Genomic DNA, 22373 nt, shown 5'->3' with positions numbered 1-22373 from the left:
GCGTGCCATGTCTAGTCCTGCACAGGCTCATGCAGGATTGGTCCTGGACGGCCAACCAAATACAACCCTAGTTGTGGCAAACCACGACCTAAACAGACAATCGGCACATATGTTAGATGTTTGGAACGGGTCTACGAGCGAAATAGGCACATATATATAACCATTTTATATCTATTTCTCTCTGTCCATTAGATTTAATATAAAACTTAGACTCAGACCTACGACTAAATAATACATCTTAAACCCCAACCTACTAGGATTTTACCACCGAACACACATCTAAACTGTCCCATTGCCATCCTACTAGCAGCGTAGCAACACCAGCAGTCGCGTCCGTCGCAGCTCCCACGCCCGTGACCGTCTGTAAAAAAAAAAAAAATGATTAAAGCGGGTCGGAGTAGAGGACGCGGACGCGGTTGTTTCGGGTGTGAAGCCCTCCAATTGTTGCGCGCTCAAACTCGCTCAGCTCTCTGGTTGTTTCACGTTTGCCATTTACGGTCACAGTAGTGCAAGACTGCGAACTAAACTTACCGTTTGGAGTGCATTGATCTGCTCATGGCCCTTCTGAGATTAAAATAGAAATATCGGCCTCTGTTTTTATATAGCTTAAAGAAATCGTATGGAGTACATTGATCTGCGGTGACCTTTTTGTATTGTTTTTTTCTTGGAAGCATGTTGTGTTGGATGCTTGACCAGATGACAGAGGATTAAAGCCTTTCGGGATTCGATGTAGGTTTGAAAGAATAACGCTAATCCTTTTTAATATAAGAGACACGTGAGTGCAGACGGTGGGTAGAATAGACGTATACTAAGGTCCTGGTTGTTAAATCGCCTGACAGGAAAGGAGTAGAAATATGGGAAAGAATGTTAGTACGAATTCAAATACAACGTGCAAAAACTTCTGTTGTGGCTGTTTATTTGAAAATGCATGAGGTTGGATCCGATGTTAGAATTCTTCTGAAATTCCATGAACAAAGCTATCATATATGTCTTTTAGTGGTGCATTGCATTCGAATTTGATATGTACACTCGCATGCCTCATGAGTCCTTATATGAATAAGGGTCACATGTTTGAAAATAAGGAAAATCTCAGTCAATCATTTTGAATCATAGGATGAAGATCTAATGACCTCCACGTCATCTTCCTCCCTGATCCGTTTTCACAGCACTGCAAATGCCTCTTCGTTCCCAATTTGTTTTCTAAGCACATGACTCGTCTTCCTCACCTTGCTCCCCTGTGCCACCCTCCTCCACCTATCTCCACCGGGTTGTCTATGCTTGCCCTCGCTCTAACATCGCCCATCAAGTCATCCTCTGCTGCCTGCGGCCGCCGGCGCCCTTGCCGCCTCCTCCGTTGGCCCAATCTGGTCTCCCTTCCCAGGACCTCTTCTAAGTCCGGTAACGAAGGAAGCCCCTCCCAAATCAACCTCTCCCTAACCCCCATCGATAGCTGCTATTCTTCATCGCCTGATCGATCAATCTCGTTTTCAGGCGTCTGGTCATTAGGAGGTATGTACGAATAAAGTATTAATAATTAAAATCCTCCATAATTTCAATCCAAATCCTACGTTCAAAGGGCCTTGGGGGTATACGACTGTATGAGTGATTGCAAACTATAACATCTAGGTCCTTAGTTAAGTGGTAAGTATTTTGGTGATTAATGATAACTATATCATTATGACTAACAAGTTTATTTTGAAGGATATTAAAAATTTAGTTCACAACGATGATTAAGTATTCGTGGTCCCTGAGTTTATTCTATGAATGATCAAAGGATATGAGAATCAAGATTAATGATCTTCTAGTTTTAAGTATTACAAGGAGATAAAAGATACTTAGAGTAGTATATGTCTCTTTTCTTATTCTTTTTATCGTACTATAAAGAGGAACTAAGATTAGTAGCTTGATCTAGTTGAATCTAGACTTGGTTAGATGCATATTTGTGAAGTTGTAGCACTAGGTAGCTTAGAGAATTCTATGATTGAGATGTCGAGAATTTAGAGCTCAAGAAAGTTTGAATTGGACGGACTCAGAAAAATTTATTCTTAGCGGATGGTCCGATGCTCGATGAGTTAAACTTGCCGGAGCATTCTTGGCTCAGGTCAGATTGATGATAAGTACACCGGATGGTCCGACGATCAACAAGTTACTCTTATCGGAGCATTTTTGGCTAGAAAAAAAATTTCAAGTCGACACTGGATAGTCCGGTGTTAGAGTGAAGAGAACACAGAAGTATTTTATAGGACTTGTGCAAATTCACAAAAGATGAAGTTGAATACACCAGATGGTCTGGTGTTCAATGGGATGCAACACCGGAGCATATTCTAGGAGAATTGTTTTTTGGCACAACGGAGATGCTAATCACTGGATGGTTTGGTGTGTGGACAGCAGGAGCGTCGGAGCATTTATTAGTAGTAACGGCTAATGACAGGTGGCACAGTGTGGGCTTTGAAAATTGTACACACTGGATGATCCGATGTGTGTGAGATGGTGTACACCGGATCATCCGGCATTCACAGGAAACATGAGTGGCTATGCAACGACTAGATTTAGATCTCTAGCCTATAAATACCCCCTTATTTCGTCTTATTAAGCACTCTTGCTTACCCAGGGGAGCCTATGCACCGTGTGTGTCATCAAGAAACAAGATAGTGCACTAGAGTGATTTGCAAAGTTCTTAATTTAATATTAAGGATATAATTAGTGCATATAGAGTAGCAAGTATGCATCTAGCTATAGTTTATGCTTGATTTTGGTCAAATGAAGCTATTGACTTGTTACTCTTGATGATTGACAACACCTACCCAGATGATTAGAGGTATCTTGGTAAGCTTTTAAAGTTCTTGTGGGAGTCCTAAGAAGAGTGATGCATTTGGTTTGATGCCTGCCAATCTGGAGATGGAGAAGTGACAATTATGAGAGAGCACTTGAGTCTTGGTGGCTCAAGAGGGAGCAATATCCTTAGTGGATGCTCCAATGAGGACTAGGAGGAGTGCTCCAATGGTTCCTGATTGCTTGAGTTACTTCTATATACTGGAGGACAACTCGGTCTGGATCGCGACCCACTCTTGCTTTCTCGCTCATATAGTCATACACCTCCTCCTGATCGAAGCCGCCCCTCTCGTCCTCAATTATCATGTTATGCATTATGACACATGCGATCATAATATTGTGAAGTGTATTTTGCTTCCAAATTCTACCTAGACAGCGAATTATGGTGAACCTCGGCTGCAGGATGCCAAATGCACATTCAACATCTTTCCTTGTTGATGCTTGCATGATGGAGAAATGCACGCTCTTGTTTCCCCTTGGTGTTGAAATTGCCTTCACTATGGTCGTTCATGCGGGGTAAATTTCATCGCCTAGGTAGTAGCCTATGTCATACGTGTTACCGTAATGGTGTATGACACATGCGGCATAGTCACCTCCGTAAGCCTGCCAAAATAGTTAGAGCGGTGCAAAACATTTATGTCATTCAGATTACCGAGCACTCCAAAGAAAACATGCATATCCACAGATCGTATGACGCAACTGCCTTCAAAAGTTTGAGCGTATGACTGATATATGCGTCATGACATGCTTTCGAGCAATTTTTTCAAACCCAATGCATGTGGCCGATGCTCCCCAACATCCCGGGAACCCTCTCTGTTCACCAATGGCTAGTAGTCGAGCAGTATCCTCTGTAGTGAGAGTGTGGAGGCACTGATTGGAGAAAAGCAAGACAATAACTTCCACAAAATTTGTCAGCGCGAGCATCGCTGTGCTAGCCCTGATCCAAACATACTCGTCCACTGCGTTTGCACCGACTCCATATGTCAGTTGTTGTATGGCGACTATCATCATTTGGAGGGGGCTTAGGCCTAGCTTTCCAGTGACATCCCTCTTCTGCCGAAATCATGGGTCGTAGTCCTTCACAGCAACAGCAATTTTTAAGAACAATGGCCGACTCATCCGAAACCTTAGGGGATGACCAATTGTTACTACTCGTCAAAAGCTATAAAATGTGTTAGTATTGTAGATGGTCTCACCTGTCATGGAACAATGTATGACCATACATTGAGACATCGGAGAAGTAGTCTCGGAATAGACTAGCAGCATCTTCCTGATACCCACAGTCTATGACCGCATATCCAAGCACGGAGCCACGATGATGCGTGCGACCTTAGCTAGCAAGATCTTCCTCGATGGTGATCAACAACATCAATTCGTCATCATCGTCGAGTCTAATGAGAACGATATGAACGGATCTCCGAACATATATGAGCTCATTGTGTAAATGTGAAATACGAAGGCAATTGTGCCTACTTAGGCAGCCACCCTCTTTTATAGCTACGACAGTCTTCTTGGGCAGGCAATCCGCGTCTAGCTTCTCATGCAATCTAACAGGCATGTGCTTCCTAGCTTCCACAGGAAGAATTGTGATCATATAGATAGCAAGCATATGTTTCATAGCTTCCATGGAAAGAATTGTGCCCACGAAGCTAGTAGGGAATTGAGACGAAATTAAAGGCTATTTACGTACAAAATATATATACGGTGTATACGTATCACATATTTCAGTCGTATTATATGCATCATGATAGTTATAGAAAATGATAAAATATTAAAAGTATATTTAAAAAAATAAGAAAAAGAATACTACTAAAGTAAAAATAGGAGTGAGAAGAGAATAAAATGAAAAAAAATCATTAGATGGTCTAATAAACAAAGAGCAAGACACACACACTTCGCTTCCTCGTTTATCTCGCCTCACTCCTCTCACATTCTCTCTCCCTCGCCTTCCTGTCCTCTTCGCGAGGCGCCGACGAAGCCCGGCAGATGTTGACCCGGCTCCCCATGCCTCCTCGCCTGGTAGCCCAGTAGTCCCACTCCCGGCAGCTCGATCCTACCAGGGCGCGGTTCGGCGCTCGGATCCGGCTGTCTCGTGCCGAGGAGCCGCAGATCCGAACAAATCCCAGTCCTTCCCGGTAACCTCTTCCCTCCAGCCGCAGTTCTTTAGCTGCGTAAGAGGTTTCGCTTGCTACCTGAGCTCGCATTTGTGCAATAAGGTGCTTTAGGGTTTGTTTTGGGTTTTTTCCTCTTCCCTTCGATTCACTCGCACAGTCACAAGCGTGCATATGCTGGTTGCTCGAACTTCACCTAGCTGCATCATTAGACTCCTTGAGTGCTTGTTCTACTGTTTGTGGTTGCTGGCCACTTGCATGCGATTATTGGTGTGTTAGACGCCCAGGATCATCAGGAGCTTTGTTGCTGCTGCGGCCATGGCATTGCTGTGAGGAATCTGGAGAAAAGATGTGGAAACAGTTCCTGACCAAGCTGCCTAGGAAGTCCTCTGCCTATGGGAAGGCCGAGCACGTCTCGGGCTCCAGTCCAGGAGGCAATGCTGCCGGGAACGGGAGCACAATACGGCGCACAAGTAGCTGCCCCAGCACTGGGTCTGCCCGCTCGGCATCCAGCGTGAAGCGAATGTCCTCTGCGGTCTTCCCTTCGAGTGTGGTGGCTGGCATTGAGCCTCTTGTTTCATTCAAGGATGTCCCGAACGGGGAGAAGCAGAATCTGTTTGTCAGCAAGGTGAGCCTGTGCTGTGTTGTCTTTGATTTCTCAGACCCGAACAAGAATTTGGCGGAGAAGGATTTCAAAAGGCAGGCGTTGGTTGATCTTGTGGATTATGTGGATTCTGCAAGCTCCCGCTTCACAGAGCCAATGGTTGCTGCTTGCAGTAGGATGTTTGCCATCAACTTATTCAGGGTGTTCCCTCCCAATTACCGGTCCAGTTCATCTGGCGGTGGCGAGGGTGAAGAGGAGGAGCCAATGTTCGACCCTGCATGGCCCCATCTGCAGCTCGTGTACGACCTGCTACTGAAATTTATTGGTTCCTCATCTCTGGATGCAAAGGTAGGAAAGAAGTATTTTGACCACTCATTCATTGTGAAGCTGCTTGAGCTATTCGATTCTGAGGACCCAAGAGAAAGGGATTGCTTGAAAACAATATTGCATCGGATCTATGGAAAGTTCATGGTGCACCGTCCTATAATCCGCAAAGCAGTGAGCAATATATTCTACCACTTAGTGTTTGAAACTGATCGCCATAACGGTATTGCTGAACTGTTGGAGGTTTTTGGGAGTGTTATTAGTGGCTTTGCATTGCCACTGAAGGAAGAACACAAAATCTTTCTTTGGAGGATTCTAATTCCTTTGCACAAGCCAAAAACAGTTGGTGTGTATCTGCAGCAGTTAACCTACTGTGTGACCCAGTTTGTAGAGAAGGAACCAGAGCTTGCAAGTTCAGTGATACTTGGCTTGCTCAGATACTGGCCGATAACAAATAGCCAGAAAGAGGTAATGTTTCTGAGTGAGATTGAAGAGGTCCTGGAGGCAACCAACATGGGCGAATTCCAGAAATGCATGGTTCCGTTGTTCCGACGAATTGCTCACTGCATCAACAGTTCCCACTTCCAGGTAACTTTTTTGAATGGTCTGTCCTAAATTTTGTTGAGCCTTACCTTAGTTTTGAGAAAATGAATTGTATGTTGTGCTTTAAATTTACATTCACATGTCCATATTGTAGCCTGCATGCATTTTAGCCCTCTATTTACATAATGTGTTTTTGCCATATATGCAAAAAATGATGTACCAATGAAGAGTATACAAGTGAATGACTTACAACCACTCATTGAAGCTTTCGTCTAATTCATTTCTGACACTCCCATTGGTAAATGCCAAAGAACCAGACATCCAATTGGAACCGTTCTTGACCACAGAACAGATTTATCGTAACCACTGATTGCCCATGCATGGCTAGGTTCTTTTGAGTTTCTTGATGCGTGAAATGTATACGACTTGTAGGCAAGCGAAATGGGTTATAAATAACTGCTAATTTCAGAAAGATGTGGACAAAGGATCGTAGGCTAGCGTGCCATCGCCAATCATGACATGGATATGGGAGATATTCATAGTTGATATGATGTTTCCCCCTGTTTTAAGAAATTGAATGATGAAACTTTATGTATAGCATCAGCCATAGCAATGTGTGGTTGGTAACTGGCCATGTATGGTATGGCAAGTTTTGGCCAGATTGATGTTAAGGAAGTAAAAGTTGAATAAAATAGAAAGAAAACCAGAATGGTTAATTCAGTTATCTGGGAAACTGACCGGCTTCTGGCATTCTATTCATGGTGGCCAGATTGATGTTAAGGAAGCAAAAGCTGAATAAAATGGAAAGAAAACCAGAATCGTTAATTCAGTTAACTGGGAAAGTGACCTGTTTCTGGCATTCTATTCATGGTGGCCAGATTGATGTTAAGGAAGCAAAAGCTGAATAAAATGGAAAGAAAACCAGAATGGTTAATTCAGTTAACTGGGTAACTGACCGGTTTATGGCGTTCTATTCATGGTGGGTTCCCCCCAAAATGGAGAAATTAAAACTTCTCCACGAGAAAAAGCAAGTTCTGGCCCTGTTGTCTTGTCTATGCATGCTATTCATCATTCACTAGTTTTTTGTTCTTGTTACTTATTAGTATGTCTAGCCTTTCAAATGGTTGAGTGAACTGAACAAATTGTTTCTTTCAGGTTTCAGAACGAGCACTCTTCATGTGGAACAACGATCACATCATTAGCTTGGTTGCACAGAATCGGCAAGTGCTTGTGCCCATTGTCACTCCAGCATTGGAAGAAAATATCCACAATCACTGGAACCTTTCAGTCCTAAATCTGGCAGCTAATGTGAAGAAGATGCTGTCAGAAATGGACGAGGAGCTCTTTTCAGCCTGTCTTGCCAAGTACAAGGAGGACGAAGAGAAGCGGGTGTCGCTGGAACAGAAGCGGAGATTAGCCTGGGAGCGGCTAGAATCCGCGGCGGCTTTCCAGCCTGTGACCGGCAACACAGCCGTCCTGGTGAGTCGCTAGGCATCATCAACGAATTTTGTTGCCAGCGGAGGAGGGACTCTGCTCCTCTTCCTCCTCCCCCTTCTTGGTGAAATGGGCCAAGTGCTGAACAGCTCGTGGTCACCAGTTTCCCCTTGCTTGTTCAGTTTGTTCGTACCAGTAGTGTCGTGCTGTAAGTTTTAACTATTGCCGGATCTCTCCGCCTGTGCTATGATAAGAGGCATGCCTGATTCTTGCATCTGTGCCTGTTTTACGAGCAGTGCCCTACAGTTATTATATTCTGCCCGTGCATGTTCACATGTTAAGCTGCACTCGGAAACGGCTTCCCAGGCTAAATATCAAACCTGGAGATGATCTCATTGTACCAAACTAAATAAACATAACAATGAACGTTACTAGCTAAGTATATATGTACTGTAACGAAAATATAAATATTGGATACGAAAATATAAATATTAGATACGGTAATATCACGTATAAACTTAAAATATGGAGATGTGGATGCGTTATGATAGTGTCGTCGAATGAATATTCAAGAGTAATAACGTAGTTTGATTTTAAATAGGATTTAAAAAAGAGATTATCTACTAATTGTCTTTCTAATTTCTTCATCTATTTTTATTAGTAAAACAAATCATATTCGGTAACGAGATGGGAAGACTAGAGGGCAAGTGTGGATAGCAAAAGTAGGTAAATTATTTAAATTTTAAGGGTTTTTATTAGATGAGAGAAGAGTACAGAAAGATATAACACTGAAACTAATTTGTGTTTTATATAGTAGAAATAAAAAAAAGCCATCAGGCTAGCATTGTCATTTGCCACTGCCCTTGTCCCTCTCCTCTGCCTCTAGCAACCTCACTAGCGGTGAGTCTACCCTTCATTAAAGGTACGGTGTGCCAAAGTTCCTTATATAGCATTGAATTCCTCCACCTTTTCTCCAGCAACGTGCATGGAAGGTTAGCTTTTTCCCATATCTTTGCAGTAAGGTTGGAGAACTTCATCATCCCCTTATACGGATTGCGGTTTTGGGTCGATAGCTTCATCGTCGTTGACTACGGATTTTGTTCCAAGGTTACTGAATCTAGTGAATCAATGGAAGGTGGCGTTAGATTTAATTATTTACCTCTTTTGATGATGACATCGCCGATGTTTATTCAAAGTCTCAGAAGCATCTTGATACTGGATAAGACATTGGCTATTGTGACTATCCAAGATTGGGGTTTCTCGTTAGAGTTGTATAAGGTTTCAACCTTCTACTTCGCTTATCTACTTCATGAAGAGGTGAAGAACAAAGAAGGTTATTGAATATGAAGAAGATGATCTTGTTATATTATTTTATTCTGCAAGGACCTCTCTATAATATGAGAATGTATTTCTTCCAAATTTAATATAATTCTAGCCCTATTCGCCAAAAAAAGAATGTTACATAAAAAATAAGACCAGTGTAAAAAGCCGTGCAGCTTACACTGAGCCCAAACGAGCTTTTGCTCATAAGAACTAATGCATAGACCAATATATCGCCTGAGTAATAAATAACAAAGTAAGAAACGCTAAATGTTCCTAAATAAGAAGAAGCGTTTACAGCCAATCATGGATACAGAGGAGCCAGATAGGGGGAGTCTTCCAGTTGTAGGGGATGATCTGTAGCTGATTAAAAACCAAAAATATTCCGTTGCCGGGACTCGAACCCGGGTCTCTCGGGTGAGAGCCGAGTATCCTAACCAGCTAGACTACAACGGATATCGTGCTCCAATGTTATTTTCGTACAACACTATTTGTACCTCACTGGGATAGAAGGAGAAAGACGCGTACCTGATTGAGTGAGTGACTTCAAATGCACACTTCGCAGGTGCCACCAATTTGAAGAAGTCCATTTTACGTCCCTCGACCATCTCAAGAGTCCGATTTTCATGTTGGTTTTTGCCAGTCTTGTTTCACCTCTCAACTACCAGAACTAGTGCGAACTCAACCTTCATGGTGGTTTTTGCCAGTCTTGTTTTGTGCTGACATAGCACCACAATGTACATTACATGATTTGAGTTAACACCGACTAGGATTCCATATAAGCATACACTTGTTTACATGGCAAAAAGAGGCGGCCAACATGGCATAAAACCACCACGAAAACAAGGTTTGGAAAATTTGCACTGATTTTAATAGGCGAGGGGTGAAAGTTGAACAGTTTCACAGTTGAGGGTGAAAATTAGACTTTTGCAATAGCTGAGGGTGGTAAATCGGACTCGTTCCTTTTCTTAAATAGACTAGCTTATTGCTCGTGTGTTGCAATGGAAACACAAAGTTTGCGCAAGGCATGCCAATATTATGCAAAACAACATACCAAAAGTGGGGTGGTAACGAATATCTACAGGCCAATATAGTTAAATACCCATGCGTTGTAACAGGAGCTGAAATTTTGCATAAGGTAATATAGTTACTAAGCGTCACATTACAGTTGTAACGAAGTCTATCTTGCACCACACAATATTCATGTTTTATAAAGCACAAATAACGCGCGAGCACTTGGGCAAAGTATGGCGTTCAGACGAGCATTTTCGTTACATCTATCCCTACGAATCTCTTGGTTTATGATGCATCACAAACACCCTTTTTCGGTACGCGTTGCAAACACTTTTATGCTCATCGTCTCTGCCCATTTTGTTTCCATTTCTTCATAAAGTAAACTCGCACTAGAGGACTGAACTGACAATAATCAACAAAAAAAGATAGTGACACAATAAAAAAATTGGAAACCAATCAATTCATCACAAAGAACAACATTGAATTCATGTATGTGTCTTTTAGATCACCTGAATTTTCACACTCGTATAATATGCATAGAGATTTTCACAGCTCGCAAGAAAATGTTTATTGATTCACAACCCAACATGGAGATTTAGAACTAAATGCCCTCTAGCGTTATCTTGCTTACTTGCATTCCAAGGATTCTTTGAGGTTTCTTCAAATGAAACATATGGGCAAGTTCTACTGTGCGTGGCTGCCTTTACCTCTGCAACACAAAATGAAATGGTCAGCACCAAACAAAATGTCATGCGAGACACATATACAGCTTGTAATGATATTGTCTTCTAGGAAAAAAAAAACTTGTAATCATATGCCTTGCCAAGTTATGTAGAAGAGGGGTTTCTTTTTTTTTCACATCTGAATCTTTCCTGCCGCCAAGGAACTGAGAAGAGGAGGGTTGAGCTGTGGATTTGTGCTTACCAAGTTGGGGAACATGTTCCTGAGGGGAGTCATCCGATTTTTTTCCACCATACACTTTCATGACGCAACATATATCTGTGTGCCACTTGTGCTCGAAGGATCACAACTATCTCACCTGGCTAAAGAGGGCAACGCCCTTCTTTTCTCTTCTACAGTGCCAGTGGCCATAGATGGGATCCATTCTGCATGCGAAGTTGCAAACACAAAAGAAAATATATTTGTTAGAATAGTATAATGTGTGTGCTTCATATTTTCTTTTTAATTCAAACATGACAGTTTTTTCAAGATTGGCGAGACTTGTAGCACATTGGCCATTCTTTCTACCTATAAGCTGTCATCATCGCCTTCTCCTCCCGTGTGCCAGCAAAATCACAAAAGGAAAGGCCCGCCATTCCTTTCTCAAATATCAAATGAAGAGCCCTTTAAAAGGAAGTGACAATATTTGATTATGAAATGAACTTATGATTGTCAAATGTCAACTTCAGCTAAGTCGGATAAAAGATTAGCTTACATGTATGGATTTACGCTATCAGTTCAGTTCCTCATCCTAGCTGCAAGCTTATCAGCCATTTCTTTAATATCGGCTAGGAACTTTAGCGCGTGATAGTTTACTCTGCATCTGAGCTGGTTAATCTCCATTGGAACATTATCATACCTAAAATTGAAGCTTCATATTAGGTTTAGATTGTTCAATTCATATGGGAAGATATAATAGATTGTACAGCCTTCCTTTTACAACATCATAGAAGCTGATAGGATATTCTGAATTACAAAATTAAATGAACAGAAAATTGCCAAAATAGTTTCATTCAAAAGTTTACTTACCCCAACCTGTCAATAAATGGCTTAATAAACAGTATCTTTTTCTCTTTGATCCTCGGAAGTACATTATCAATATAAAATTGGGCAGATGCATACTTTGGGATGTTCTTCACAGTACAACTATTATAGATACATAATTCAATATGTATTATGAAAAGATGAATATTCATTCAAACAGAGTGGAAACCCCAGTGAAATAAAAGATGACTAAAATAGACTCAGTTGATCTCAAACACTCAAATTACTCTGTTAGAAGTAAATATGCACAATGGGAATTTTTTTTTTAAATAGTTGACATGAAATAAGACAAGGAAAGGTAGCAGCTAATGACAAATAAAAACAATACCAACAATATATGAGTCTCCATTTTCATTTCGCATGAAGGAAACCAACAAATAGGTGTGTTGATCTACATGTTGGTCAATCCATGTAAAAGCACATTGTTTGAAGATCCGTTTAACTGATCATGTACAATTCACTCCATCTAGTTAGATATAAAAACACAGTTTGTATGGTGATTTTAAACACTATCCATCCAATCGAACAATTAATGTGAGCATGTCACGTTTCATACATATTTTATTTTGAGAAAGAAATACATTACCATCTAAGGAAAGACTATCTCAAATCTTAAAATTAAATAAATGAACCTCAAAAAAATCAGCTAAGAATGCACGAGAAATTAAGAATGACATTGTAACAACATCAACATAGACTTAAATTTTTCCCACACCTATCAAGATGATATAACCAAAATCATAAATAAGTACTCCTCGTGACAGAAAATAGTCTAATAGTAAATTAGTAATACAAAGTTCACTGTTGACGATGTTTGCATATTGTAACATCAATTTCTAAAAGTTTGAGGTAGTTATGACAATATGTAAGCCAAAATGTAGCACCTATTTTATGCTGGTGAAAAGCTCATCTTTCTTTATGAACCAGGTTGGGATGTCTCGCATAATGCGCATATCATCCTACAAATAGTTTATAAAATGATCAACATCAAAGATATCTTCAAAATTCCTACAAAGTGTATAAATGTTCTCATAATGAAGGCAATATGGCAGAAAGCAAAACACAATGCATGTAAGGGCTAAAAAAGACAAGAACTATACAAAAAGAGAGAAAAGAAGAGGGGGGAGGCTTATACACGCAGGTAGAGCCAGGAAGAGACCATAAATCTATAGAAAATTAGAGTTCTAGTGAGTCTATAGAAATTAGAGTTCCAGTGGGCCAGATATTATAAAACTATCTAGTAAATAACAGCGAATAAATAGATGTAGAAGAAATCAAAATAGAAAACAACACTTATGCTATCTGCAGAACTGGTAAAATAAGTGTCGCGCTCATTATCTTAGCAATAGCAACATGATCACATATCTGCAGAAGCCAGAACACCAAGTATGGGAAATTAACTGATGGGTCTCTGATGTAACTGGAACTTCTTTCTTTTTTTTTCTTTTCTTTTGAGAGGAGTAGTTGAAACTCTATGCCATCTTAGAAAGCTAATAAACACAACTCAAGAAATCAACATGACCTGCTTCAGAAAGACCCTAATATGTATTAAACAACAGTTTTTTTTATAAAAACAATCAATCCTTAGTAGGTCATGGCAAACATAAGCAATCAAAAGGAATTACAAGCTTATATTGAAGTATATTGCAATTACACTTGTGCAACAAAGTTGCTAATAGGAAAAGAATTCTCAAGTAACAAAAATTGGACATAAACAGGTAGCAACAAATCTGAGCTTAGACATCAAAATACATTGCACCATCAAAGCAAATATTTAGCGCTCACGCACAGCTAGGAGAGGAAGGTTGAGAGAAACATAAGTGCATACATACATCTACGCGTTGCTGGTTTAGTCCGCCCTCAGCATGAATAAAAATATACCCAAAGGTTTGGTTCTCCCGAGGGACATATGTGTGACAAAGAAATATATATTATCATCAGTCATTAGGACCCAATCACAAAAGAAAACATATGGTAGATGATCCTTGAAGGCACATTTGATACGCATAACAAGGTGTGCATGCCTCATAAATCTGCCATCTAACATGGAACAAATTTGATAAGTTCTCAAGGAACACTGGATAATCAGATTTTAGAAAGCCAATCAAATTGCATACCACACATCATAGTCACTCCATGATGTCAAAATTTGCACAATCTAGGTTACTGACCTGACGCTAATTGGGTGCCATATGAAAAAACGATGTGTAGGACCGAAAGTGGCGACTAGAGGAGGGGTGGATAGGCGCTTCAACAATTTCTTACGAAATAGATGACCTTCTCCTATTGTTAATCACCCAATGCACCTCAAAGCTTGAGCGGAAGCAAAATACTCAAAGAGACAAAGCGAGATGAAAAGTTTCAAGGCATTATGACTCCACGGATGGAATATGAACCATATGTTCAATTCAAAAATATTCTATGTGTCTTTGTGCCCAAAAGCTCGCAACTGTGAAGATGAACAAAACGGAGACGAGATCATTAGGCAAATAAACTCTCTAAGATAATGGTCTAGAGGCCAGGAAATTCAAAACCCCATCACATATGCATGTGTATGTGAATTATATGCCTCTAGCATCAAGAAAATCAATTTCCCAAGGTGTTCAAATTACAGCTCAAAAAGGAAAAACAAAAATCAACAACAGAACACCAAAAACTTGCAAACTTGCAAGGGAACCAATAGAAGTAAACTAAAAGGAGGGGAATTTAAGCATATGCAAAAACTTAAACTTCATTACTCAAAGTGGTTAGCCCTATTTTAGACGGATTACAAAGATTTATCTCTCAAAACTCTCACCTATTACAAAGGCGAAGCACTCCTCTCCCTCTCTTCTAAAACCCTAACACAAAGCTCTCATAAGGATGGCTCAAAGGGATGGCTTCCCAACCAGCTAAACCCCTCTATTTATAGCCTAGGAAACTTGACCCCTAAGTTTCCTTGACTGTTTCTAAAATATCCCTCTCTTGTAATACATTCCTACCTACCATCAGAGGTATTTTGGTCTATTTTCTTCTCCATCCATCGGACGACTGTGATGCCTTCATGACTTAGCTTCGACTTGACGTAATCTTCACGATGATGCCACGTGCACTCCATCTGCCCACGGTTTTGTGGCCAAATCGGGAAACCGACTCGCATGCTTCTTAAGGCATGACTCACAGCTACTTGCTTTGACCTCAAGTAAGTCTTCCGATGTTGACGCGTGTCCTTCATCTTGCGATCTTGACCACCGGTAAATCTCTCTCACTCCTGATCCCTCGGACCGCCTTGTTACTTGCACCACCGGCATCCCCTTCGCTTGACTTTGTCAACACGTCACCTTCATCAACATTCATCTCTTACCTTTCTTGACCTCCACGTGTACCACTAGGATCATCCTTGACTCTGCCTGGCCTCCTTGATCGTCCAGCACCAAGCACCCTGCTTAGCCCCAATCACCCACCATCGACCATCAAGTTGCATCCATCAACTGCACACCATAAGACCAGCAAACATGCATCTCCAGAACCATATAACATCATCACATGTTAGTCCAAATCGAAATCAAGTTGAAAAAGATCAGACGTAACAAAAATGTGAACATCGGATGGTCCAGCGTTCACACCAGTGCAACACCGGACCATCCAGTGAGTACAACTCCACTGGAACCCGGTTTGCATTCCTCTTTGGAAACATTAGTCCAGTGATCACAAAATCCCAACACCAGACAATCCTATGAATACCTCAACATTTGCCTCAGAACTAAAAATCTCTGGTGATACTTTCTGGTGTTCACGCGCCCATCACCTGACCATCCGGTGAGTACATCTTCACTGACACTTAGTTTTTCAACCTCTCTAGAAATCTTTGTGTGGTGAAGTCTCCAGTGATCACCCGTGCACACACTGGACCATCCGGTGAGGCTACCGCACCAGACTTTCATATTTGCATCCTTCTCTGGAAAAATTAGTCTGGTGCTCAATCTCACCCATATCGGACCTTCCGGTGAATGAATTTATCTCTACCTCTGCGCTGAAAAGCTCTGATGCTCACATCTACCACACACTAGACTATACGGTGAGATCAAAAACCCTCACACCGGACTATCCAATGAGTGTTCCTGCACCGAGACATCGATACAAACTTCAATTCTTTTCAACTTTGGTTAGATAAAATCAACAATGCAATATATAACCAAGCATATGCTAACCAACAAAAGCCACATAAACGTCAATCACTCATCACACAAGATAAACTAAGGCACATCTCAACTTGGTTTCTCAATCTCCCCCTTAATGAGTGCACTGGCAACATCACAAAGAACAAAGGAAGGTTTGAAGATCGCACAAGAAGCTCATCCAAGTGACAAAAACTCAAAAAAGAGCAAGAACATGTCACTTGATATAAGAAGATTGCAAATGCTCGATGAGGAGAAGAGACTAGCCAAAAAAGCAAATAAAAACGCAAAATGCAAAAGATGTTATCCCTATGCTCCCCCTGATGAATGCACATGTTACATTTTCTCCCCCTTTGAGACTTGCTTTCATGATTTCTTCCCCTTTGACAATGCAAACATCAAGGATAAAATATTATGCAATGCATGAAAATGCAATCCTAATGAACTTTCACAAATATACCACAAAGCATTTGCAAGATCTAGAATTGTTAAAGAGTTACGAAACTGAGAAGGTGTAGCTCACAATTGCTTATAGGCTCAAAAAGAGACAGTGACACAAGAACATAAAGTATTACAAGCTAAACCTGAAGAATTAGTTGGCGCATTGAAGTTCACATAGCCGAATCATATTCAAAATGACCATCACATAAGCATCCACTCATGACGAGGCAATACAAGCATGAAGAACTAGCCAATTGCAACCTCAAACAAGACAAACAAGAGTTCAGGATATAGGGCTTTGCAAACACTCACATATAAACCAAGACTTAGAGAGATCAAGTGGTTAAAAAAGATTAACATTTAGAAACATTTATCTCTTTTTCAATTTATCCTCAAGTTGCCTCTTATTCAAGCAAAGTGTCGCGCGACTGGGTACGGCAAATATCTTGAGGCTTCAAAACAACCGTATTGGATCACATTTTAGCACAAGATACTTGATTTTTCATGATTATTCAATTTACACAAGATATCAAGATGGTCACAAGATCAAATTTAAGTAGTGCATTTGTGACACAAGGAACACATGTTCCCCCAAGGTTCTATCATTAGCTAAATATTTAACAAAGATAGAAAATATAGTACAATATTCCCCAATCCACTGTCTTGAACCATAAAGTCCTAGAGCAAGATATTCATCAAACTAGTCTTAACACAAGCATTGACTAAGCCTAAGCAAATATGAACATGGTGATCAAGAAAGTGGCATTTTATAGCCTACATGATTCATAAAATTGCCAAATTTCATCTAAGAAAAAGCTTAGCCCCGATCACCTGCCATCGACCGTTAAGTTGCATCCATCACCTGCACACCATAAGACCAGCAAACATGCATCTCCAGAACCATATAACATCATCACATGTTAGTCCAAAACGAAATCAAGTTGAAAAAGATCAGACGTAACAAAAATATGAACACCGGATGGTCCGGCGTTCACACTAGTGCAACATCGTACCATCCAGTGAGTACAACTCCACTGGAACCCAGTTTGCATTCCTCTATAGAAAAATTAGTCCAGTGATCACAAAATTCCAACACTAGACAATCCTGTGAACACCTCAATATTTGCCTCCGAACTAAAAAGCTCTGGTGATACTTTCCAGTGTTCACACGCCCATCACCTGACCATCCGGTGAGTAAGTCTTCACTGAAACTTAGTTTTTCAATCTCTCTGGAAATCTTTGTCTGGTGAAGTCTCCGGTGATCACCCATGCACACACAGGACCATCCGGTGAGGCTACCGCATCAGACTTTAACATTTGCACCCTTCTCTAGAAAAATTAGTTTGGTGCTCACTCTCACTCACACCAGACCTTCCGGTGAATGAATTTATCTCTGTCTCTGCGCTGAAAAGCCCCAGTGCTCACATCTACCATACACCGGACTATCCGATGAGGTCAAAAACCCTCACACTGGACTATCCGGTGAGTGCAAACTTCCTGCACTGAGACACTGATACAAACTTCAATTCTTTTCAACTTTGGTTAGACAAAATCAACAATGCAATATATAACCAAGCATATGCTAACCAACAAAAGCTACACAAATGCCAATCACTCATCACACAAGATAAACCACACATCTCAACTTGGTTTTTCACGATGCAATATATGGTATATTGTTGTCTTCAAGCACCGTCAATGGTGGACTTTCCTAAGGGCTCATCGTTGTGTCGCTCTGCGCAAGGCTTCCAGGAGGTAGTGGCAGCACGTGGATTCTCCCATGGCGAGGGGGGTTCCTTTGTCTGCACCCAAAGCAAGAATTAGTCAGACCACCTGACGCAAGCACGACTACATGAGTACCAAAATGAGTGGTGCGTGTCCTTGCAGTCATCGTCGTAGCCACTGTGGTGGCCGCAGACGAAGGGAGAGGCGAGGAAAGGGGATGACACGGCGGAGGCGTCGAAGTCGCGCTTCGCGAGGGAGTTGGACGCGCGCACTACCATCAAGTGCCATAGCTCCGCAATGGGCGCCGGGGCCGGCTGTGACATCCTGAGTTTGACATGCTAAATAGTTGCAAATTTCACTCCCAATTAAAAATTTTATGGTTAATTAAGCAAAATAAAGTCAAGAAAATGTGTGTACTTATACTAGTATGTATACATTCATATATGTTAAATGGACTAAGTATTCCAAATGCACAAAATTTATTTTTAAATAAATCCCTGCATTGAATTGGTTCATATAAATTGGTTTACGGTTTTTGTGGATCTTTTTGTGGAGAATTGAAATTGAATATTTCTCAATTTCAAATATATTCGTAGATTCTATCCGGCTTAATTCTGATTTGAATTCAAATCTTTTGATTCAAATCATCTTCAAGATCTCAAGATTCAAATCCAAATCACAATTCAAATGTCCCCATTTGAATTTATCTCAAGACCAAACTCAAATCCAAGTCCAAAAACTCCCTTTTGAAATTATCCCAAAACCCTTCTCTTTTCCTTTTTCTTTTCCCTTTCCTTTTTATCCCAGGCCGAAATTCCCCTCCCTTCTCTCCTTCTCAGCCCATCCATCCAGCCTAGCTAGCTATTCTTTCTCTCCCTTGCACGGCCCACGGCACCTGGCCCGGCCTCCTTTCCCTTTCTCTCTTTCTCCCTTTCCTCCCACGCGCTCGACCCACTCGCTCGTGCTGCCAGCCTAGATCGCTCGTGCGCCGGTTTGCCTGCCCGCTAGTGTGCCCGTGCAAGCGTGGCCGTCTGCGTGTTGGCCATCTGCCGCTCGGTCGCCCAAGCTCTCTCGTTCCTCCTCCAACGCGATGTCACGCCCCTCCAAGAAATATCGTCACGACACCCCTCTGCTCTCTCTCTCTCTCTCTTCTCTCTTCACCCATGCTCACGTCGCCCATGCCTCTACGATGCGTGACTTCCGCACCCACGCACACGTGTGGACGGCGCATCATGCCCATGCCGCGGGAAGAATGGTGGGCGTCGCTCCGCCACCTCACCATCGCACAACCAAATGCGCTACACCACCTTACTGCTCCACCTCCCTCTATAAATAGAGCCGTCCGACCCCTCTCTCTCTCTCTCTCTCTCTCTCTCTCTCTCTCTCTCTCTCTCTCTCTCTCTCTCTTTGTTTCTCCATTTTGCCACCACCACAGCACCGGCTCCATCGCCATTTTCCCCGCTGTGACCTTGTCATTGACGTTCTACCCCCACGAGCTGCCGAGGAGCACCCAGAGGACGCTACCAACCCCTTGCCACTCTCCATTGACCATAAGTCCGGCGAGAGCCTGCCCACGCCAGTAGCTGAGCCACCACCACTCCGTCGCATCATCGGCTACCATCCAGGTTCTCACCATTTCTGAGCTCGGTGAGCTTCCCGCCCCCTCGCACAACCCCCCTAGCTAGCATGTTGCCCCCCCCCCCCCAATGCTCTCTCTTAGAGCGTAGCCTCGTGCTGCCCATGTCCTTGCTCCGCCGTCGTGAAATCACTCACCGCCGGTGGGCTTGTGCCTCTACATGTGGTCCGGTTATCGTGCTGTGTAGTCCAGGGAGCCTTAGACTCCTTTTTTTCTTGCAGGGCAATTGCGCATAGACTAGAGGAGGCATTGCCCATTTTTCTTTCATCACCACCGTTTCCTCCAATCACCACCTGGTGTCATTCCCGCCGCCAGCCACCATCGATGTGCTCCTAACCAAGTTCCCCATCACCCGTAGATGTCCGGCGTTAGATTCCCACCGCGGAACCCTGGCGACAACGTGTTCCATGAGAATTCTCCAGCGCGGCTCCGCCGATTCGCTCGTCACAGCCCTGTTCGCCCGCTCGCTCCACGCGCGTGGCTGGGCCATCGTTCGCCCGAGCGACCTGGCTAAGTCAGACCACAATTCAGCTCAAACGTCATTGGCCTACCAGGCTGGCCCAGTCGCCCAAAGGCTGCACCCTAGTGGGCCGGCCCAGCTTCACAGCCCGCTAAACTGGCCAGCCCAACCCGAGTGGGCCAGTACTATGTAGCCCAGTATTATGCAGCCAAAACCTGACCCCGGCCCAATCTAAGCCCACTTCGGCCCAACTAGTAATGTTCATGTGGGTCCCACCCATGGGCCCCACTTTTGAATAGTTTAAATTTGTAATTTCCCGATTTAATTTTAGATTAAATCTTCCAGGAGTCATAACTTCTCTGTTCTAGCTCCGATTTCGGTGATTATTTCACCGAAATTTATCTAACTTCAAGATCTATATATCCGTCATAGTGTGATATACATTAGGGATAATTTGGATTTCCATTTGATATTATTTGATTCTTCCCTAGTATAGCCTGTTAATGATCGTAATCATAATTGTAGAGCTACCAGAATTTTACGAGTGCTGCGCAAGAAGCATCAAGAGTGAGGAAGATCCTGACTACAACCAAGACCTTCAACAAAACCTCGAAGAAGGCAAGTCATATCTCCTTGATCATATTGGATCTATATTTTCAAATAATCTACATGATCAACTAAAACTTAACCTATTATCGTATGTGCTATGTATTGCGCTTTTACAAACTGTTTATGGTAGTTAATCCTATCAAACACTTGCTATGCCTGAAATATCATCATTCAGAACACATATCACCCTAGGATTAACGGTTGTTATCTATATTAATGATAGATGACGTCTTGATATCTAGCATGCTTATGATTGAATACCTCTCCTCGGAGACATCGCTTTTAAAACACCTCTCCTCGAAGATAAGATTTACGGTTATCAATGATAACTCATATATCATGAATCCTTGATGGTTGTGAATTCTGTGATGGTTATGAAATCTTTAATATCATGTGGGATATGGTGTATGGTGTGTAAAACTGGATGAAAACTATTTTGGCAGGGGCAGGTGAGTAGTACTCTGGATAAGGATGCTCCCGGGGGCTTGATTCACATCTATGGTGTTCATTGCCAGAAGATATCTGCCCTGGCCGCTTAAGGACTGAATCTTGCGCCGTCATGCTTAGCCACACCCATGCAACCATGTGTTCTGAATGGGTAGGACTTGACTTTTCTTTCACCGGACTGAGTTGGGCATCATACTAGGAAGTTGAGAGTAGTGAGCAGTCAAGTGGCCATATGTCCCTCTGTTTGGAGGTTTCTAGTATCGACCTAGGCTTAAAAAGGGGACTACCATTCAAAAGATGGACTCTGGCGCTTGGGGGTAAATCTCGTAGAAAAGACCGGCAGAAAAGGTGATTGGAGAGTCTCGGTATGATTCGCTCCTTCGCTTGCAACGGTTGGAGACTGTGCATATCGCGTGGGTACAGTGTACAACCTCTGAAGAGTGTAAACCTATTCGAATAGTCGTGTCCACGGCCATAGGCATGCAAAGATATGGTCATGCTTGAATAGACTCCGGGTGCATATATCTTGATGAGTGAGTGTGTAGACTAGATATCCGTGTGATGAGGTTCCTGACTCAATCCACTAGAAGCTATGTGGTACTAGAGGTGATGATAGGGACTACGGAGTAAGGTGTAGCCCCTCCCAGGACCCAAAAATCCTCGGATATAGCTTGGCACCTGGTTTCAAACTATTTAAAATATTTTGAAGTCAATCTAGCTGATACAATTGGATACCTACATAAACTGTTTTACGCTTAAAACTAAACCGTAAAACCTTATCCTTGAATCGCCCCCTTTATACATCTATCAACATCTTGAAGTAGTACAGTGCTTGTTGAGTACCTTCTGTACTCTTGCTGTCATCCAGATGAAGAAGTTGACACAAACTTCGCTGGAGGTGAAGCCGAGAATAAAGAGTAGTCTTAAAAGCCACGTTCGCACACTTGTCGCT

The 22373-nt window shown here is 42.2% G+C and overlaps 1 protein-coding gene, 1 non-coding gene and 1 pseudogene across 2 annotated transcripts; 1 reads left to right on the top strand and 2 right to left on the bottom strand.

Annotated features, from left to right (window-relative positions):
• Positions 1-4726: 4726 nt before the first annotated feature.
• On the top strand, positions 4727-8175 carry LOC133918179 (serine/threonine protein phosphatase 2A 57 kDa regulatory subunit B' kappa isoform-like). The gene is made up of 2 exons (XM_062361923.1): positions 4727-6459; positions 7570-8175. Exons 1-2 carry the CDS (start codon positions 5293-5295, stop codon positions 7903-7905), a joined length of 1503 nt encoding a protein of 500 aa, XP_062217907.1. The 5' UTR covers positions 4727-5292; the 3' UTR covers positions 7906-8175.
• Positions 8176-9551: 1376 nt separating this feature from the next.
• Positions 9552-9624, bottom strand: TRNAE-CUC (transfer RNA glutamic acid (anticodon CUC)). Its single transcript has one exon. It is a non-coding gene; the product is annotated as a tRNA-Glu (tRNA).
• A 1261-nt stretch (positions 9625-10885) lies between these two features.
• On the bottom strand, positions 10886-18592 carry LOC133884640 (protein PECTIC ARABINOGALACTAN SYNTHESIS-RELATED-like; annotated as a pseudogene).
• Between the last annotated feature and the right edge of the window lie 3781 nt (positions 18593-22373).

The sequence above is a fragment of the Phragmites australis genome, chromosome 1 (genome assembly GCF_958298935.1).
Source record: "Phragmites australis chromosome 1, lpPhrAust1.1, whole genome shotgun sequence".
In the NCBI taxonomy this organism is placed as follows: domain Eukaryota; kingdom Viridiplantae; phylum Streptophyta; class Magnoliopsida; order Poales; family Poaceae; genus Phragmites; species Phragmites australis.
Note: the sequence above shows the minus strand (reverse complement) of the source record. Positions and strands in the feature narration are given on the sequence as shown.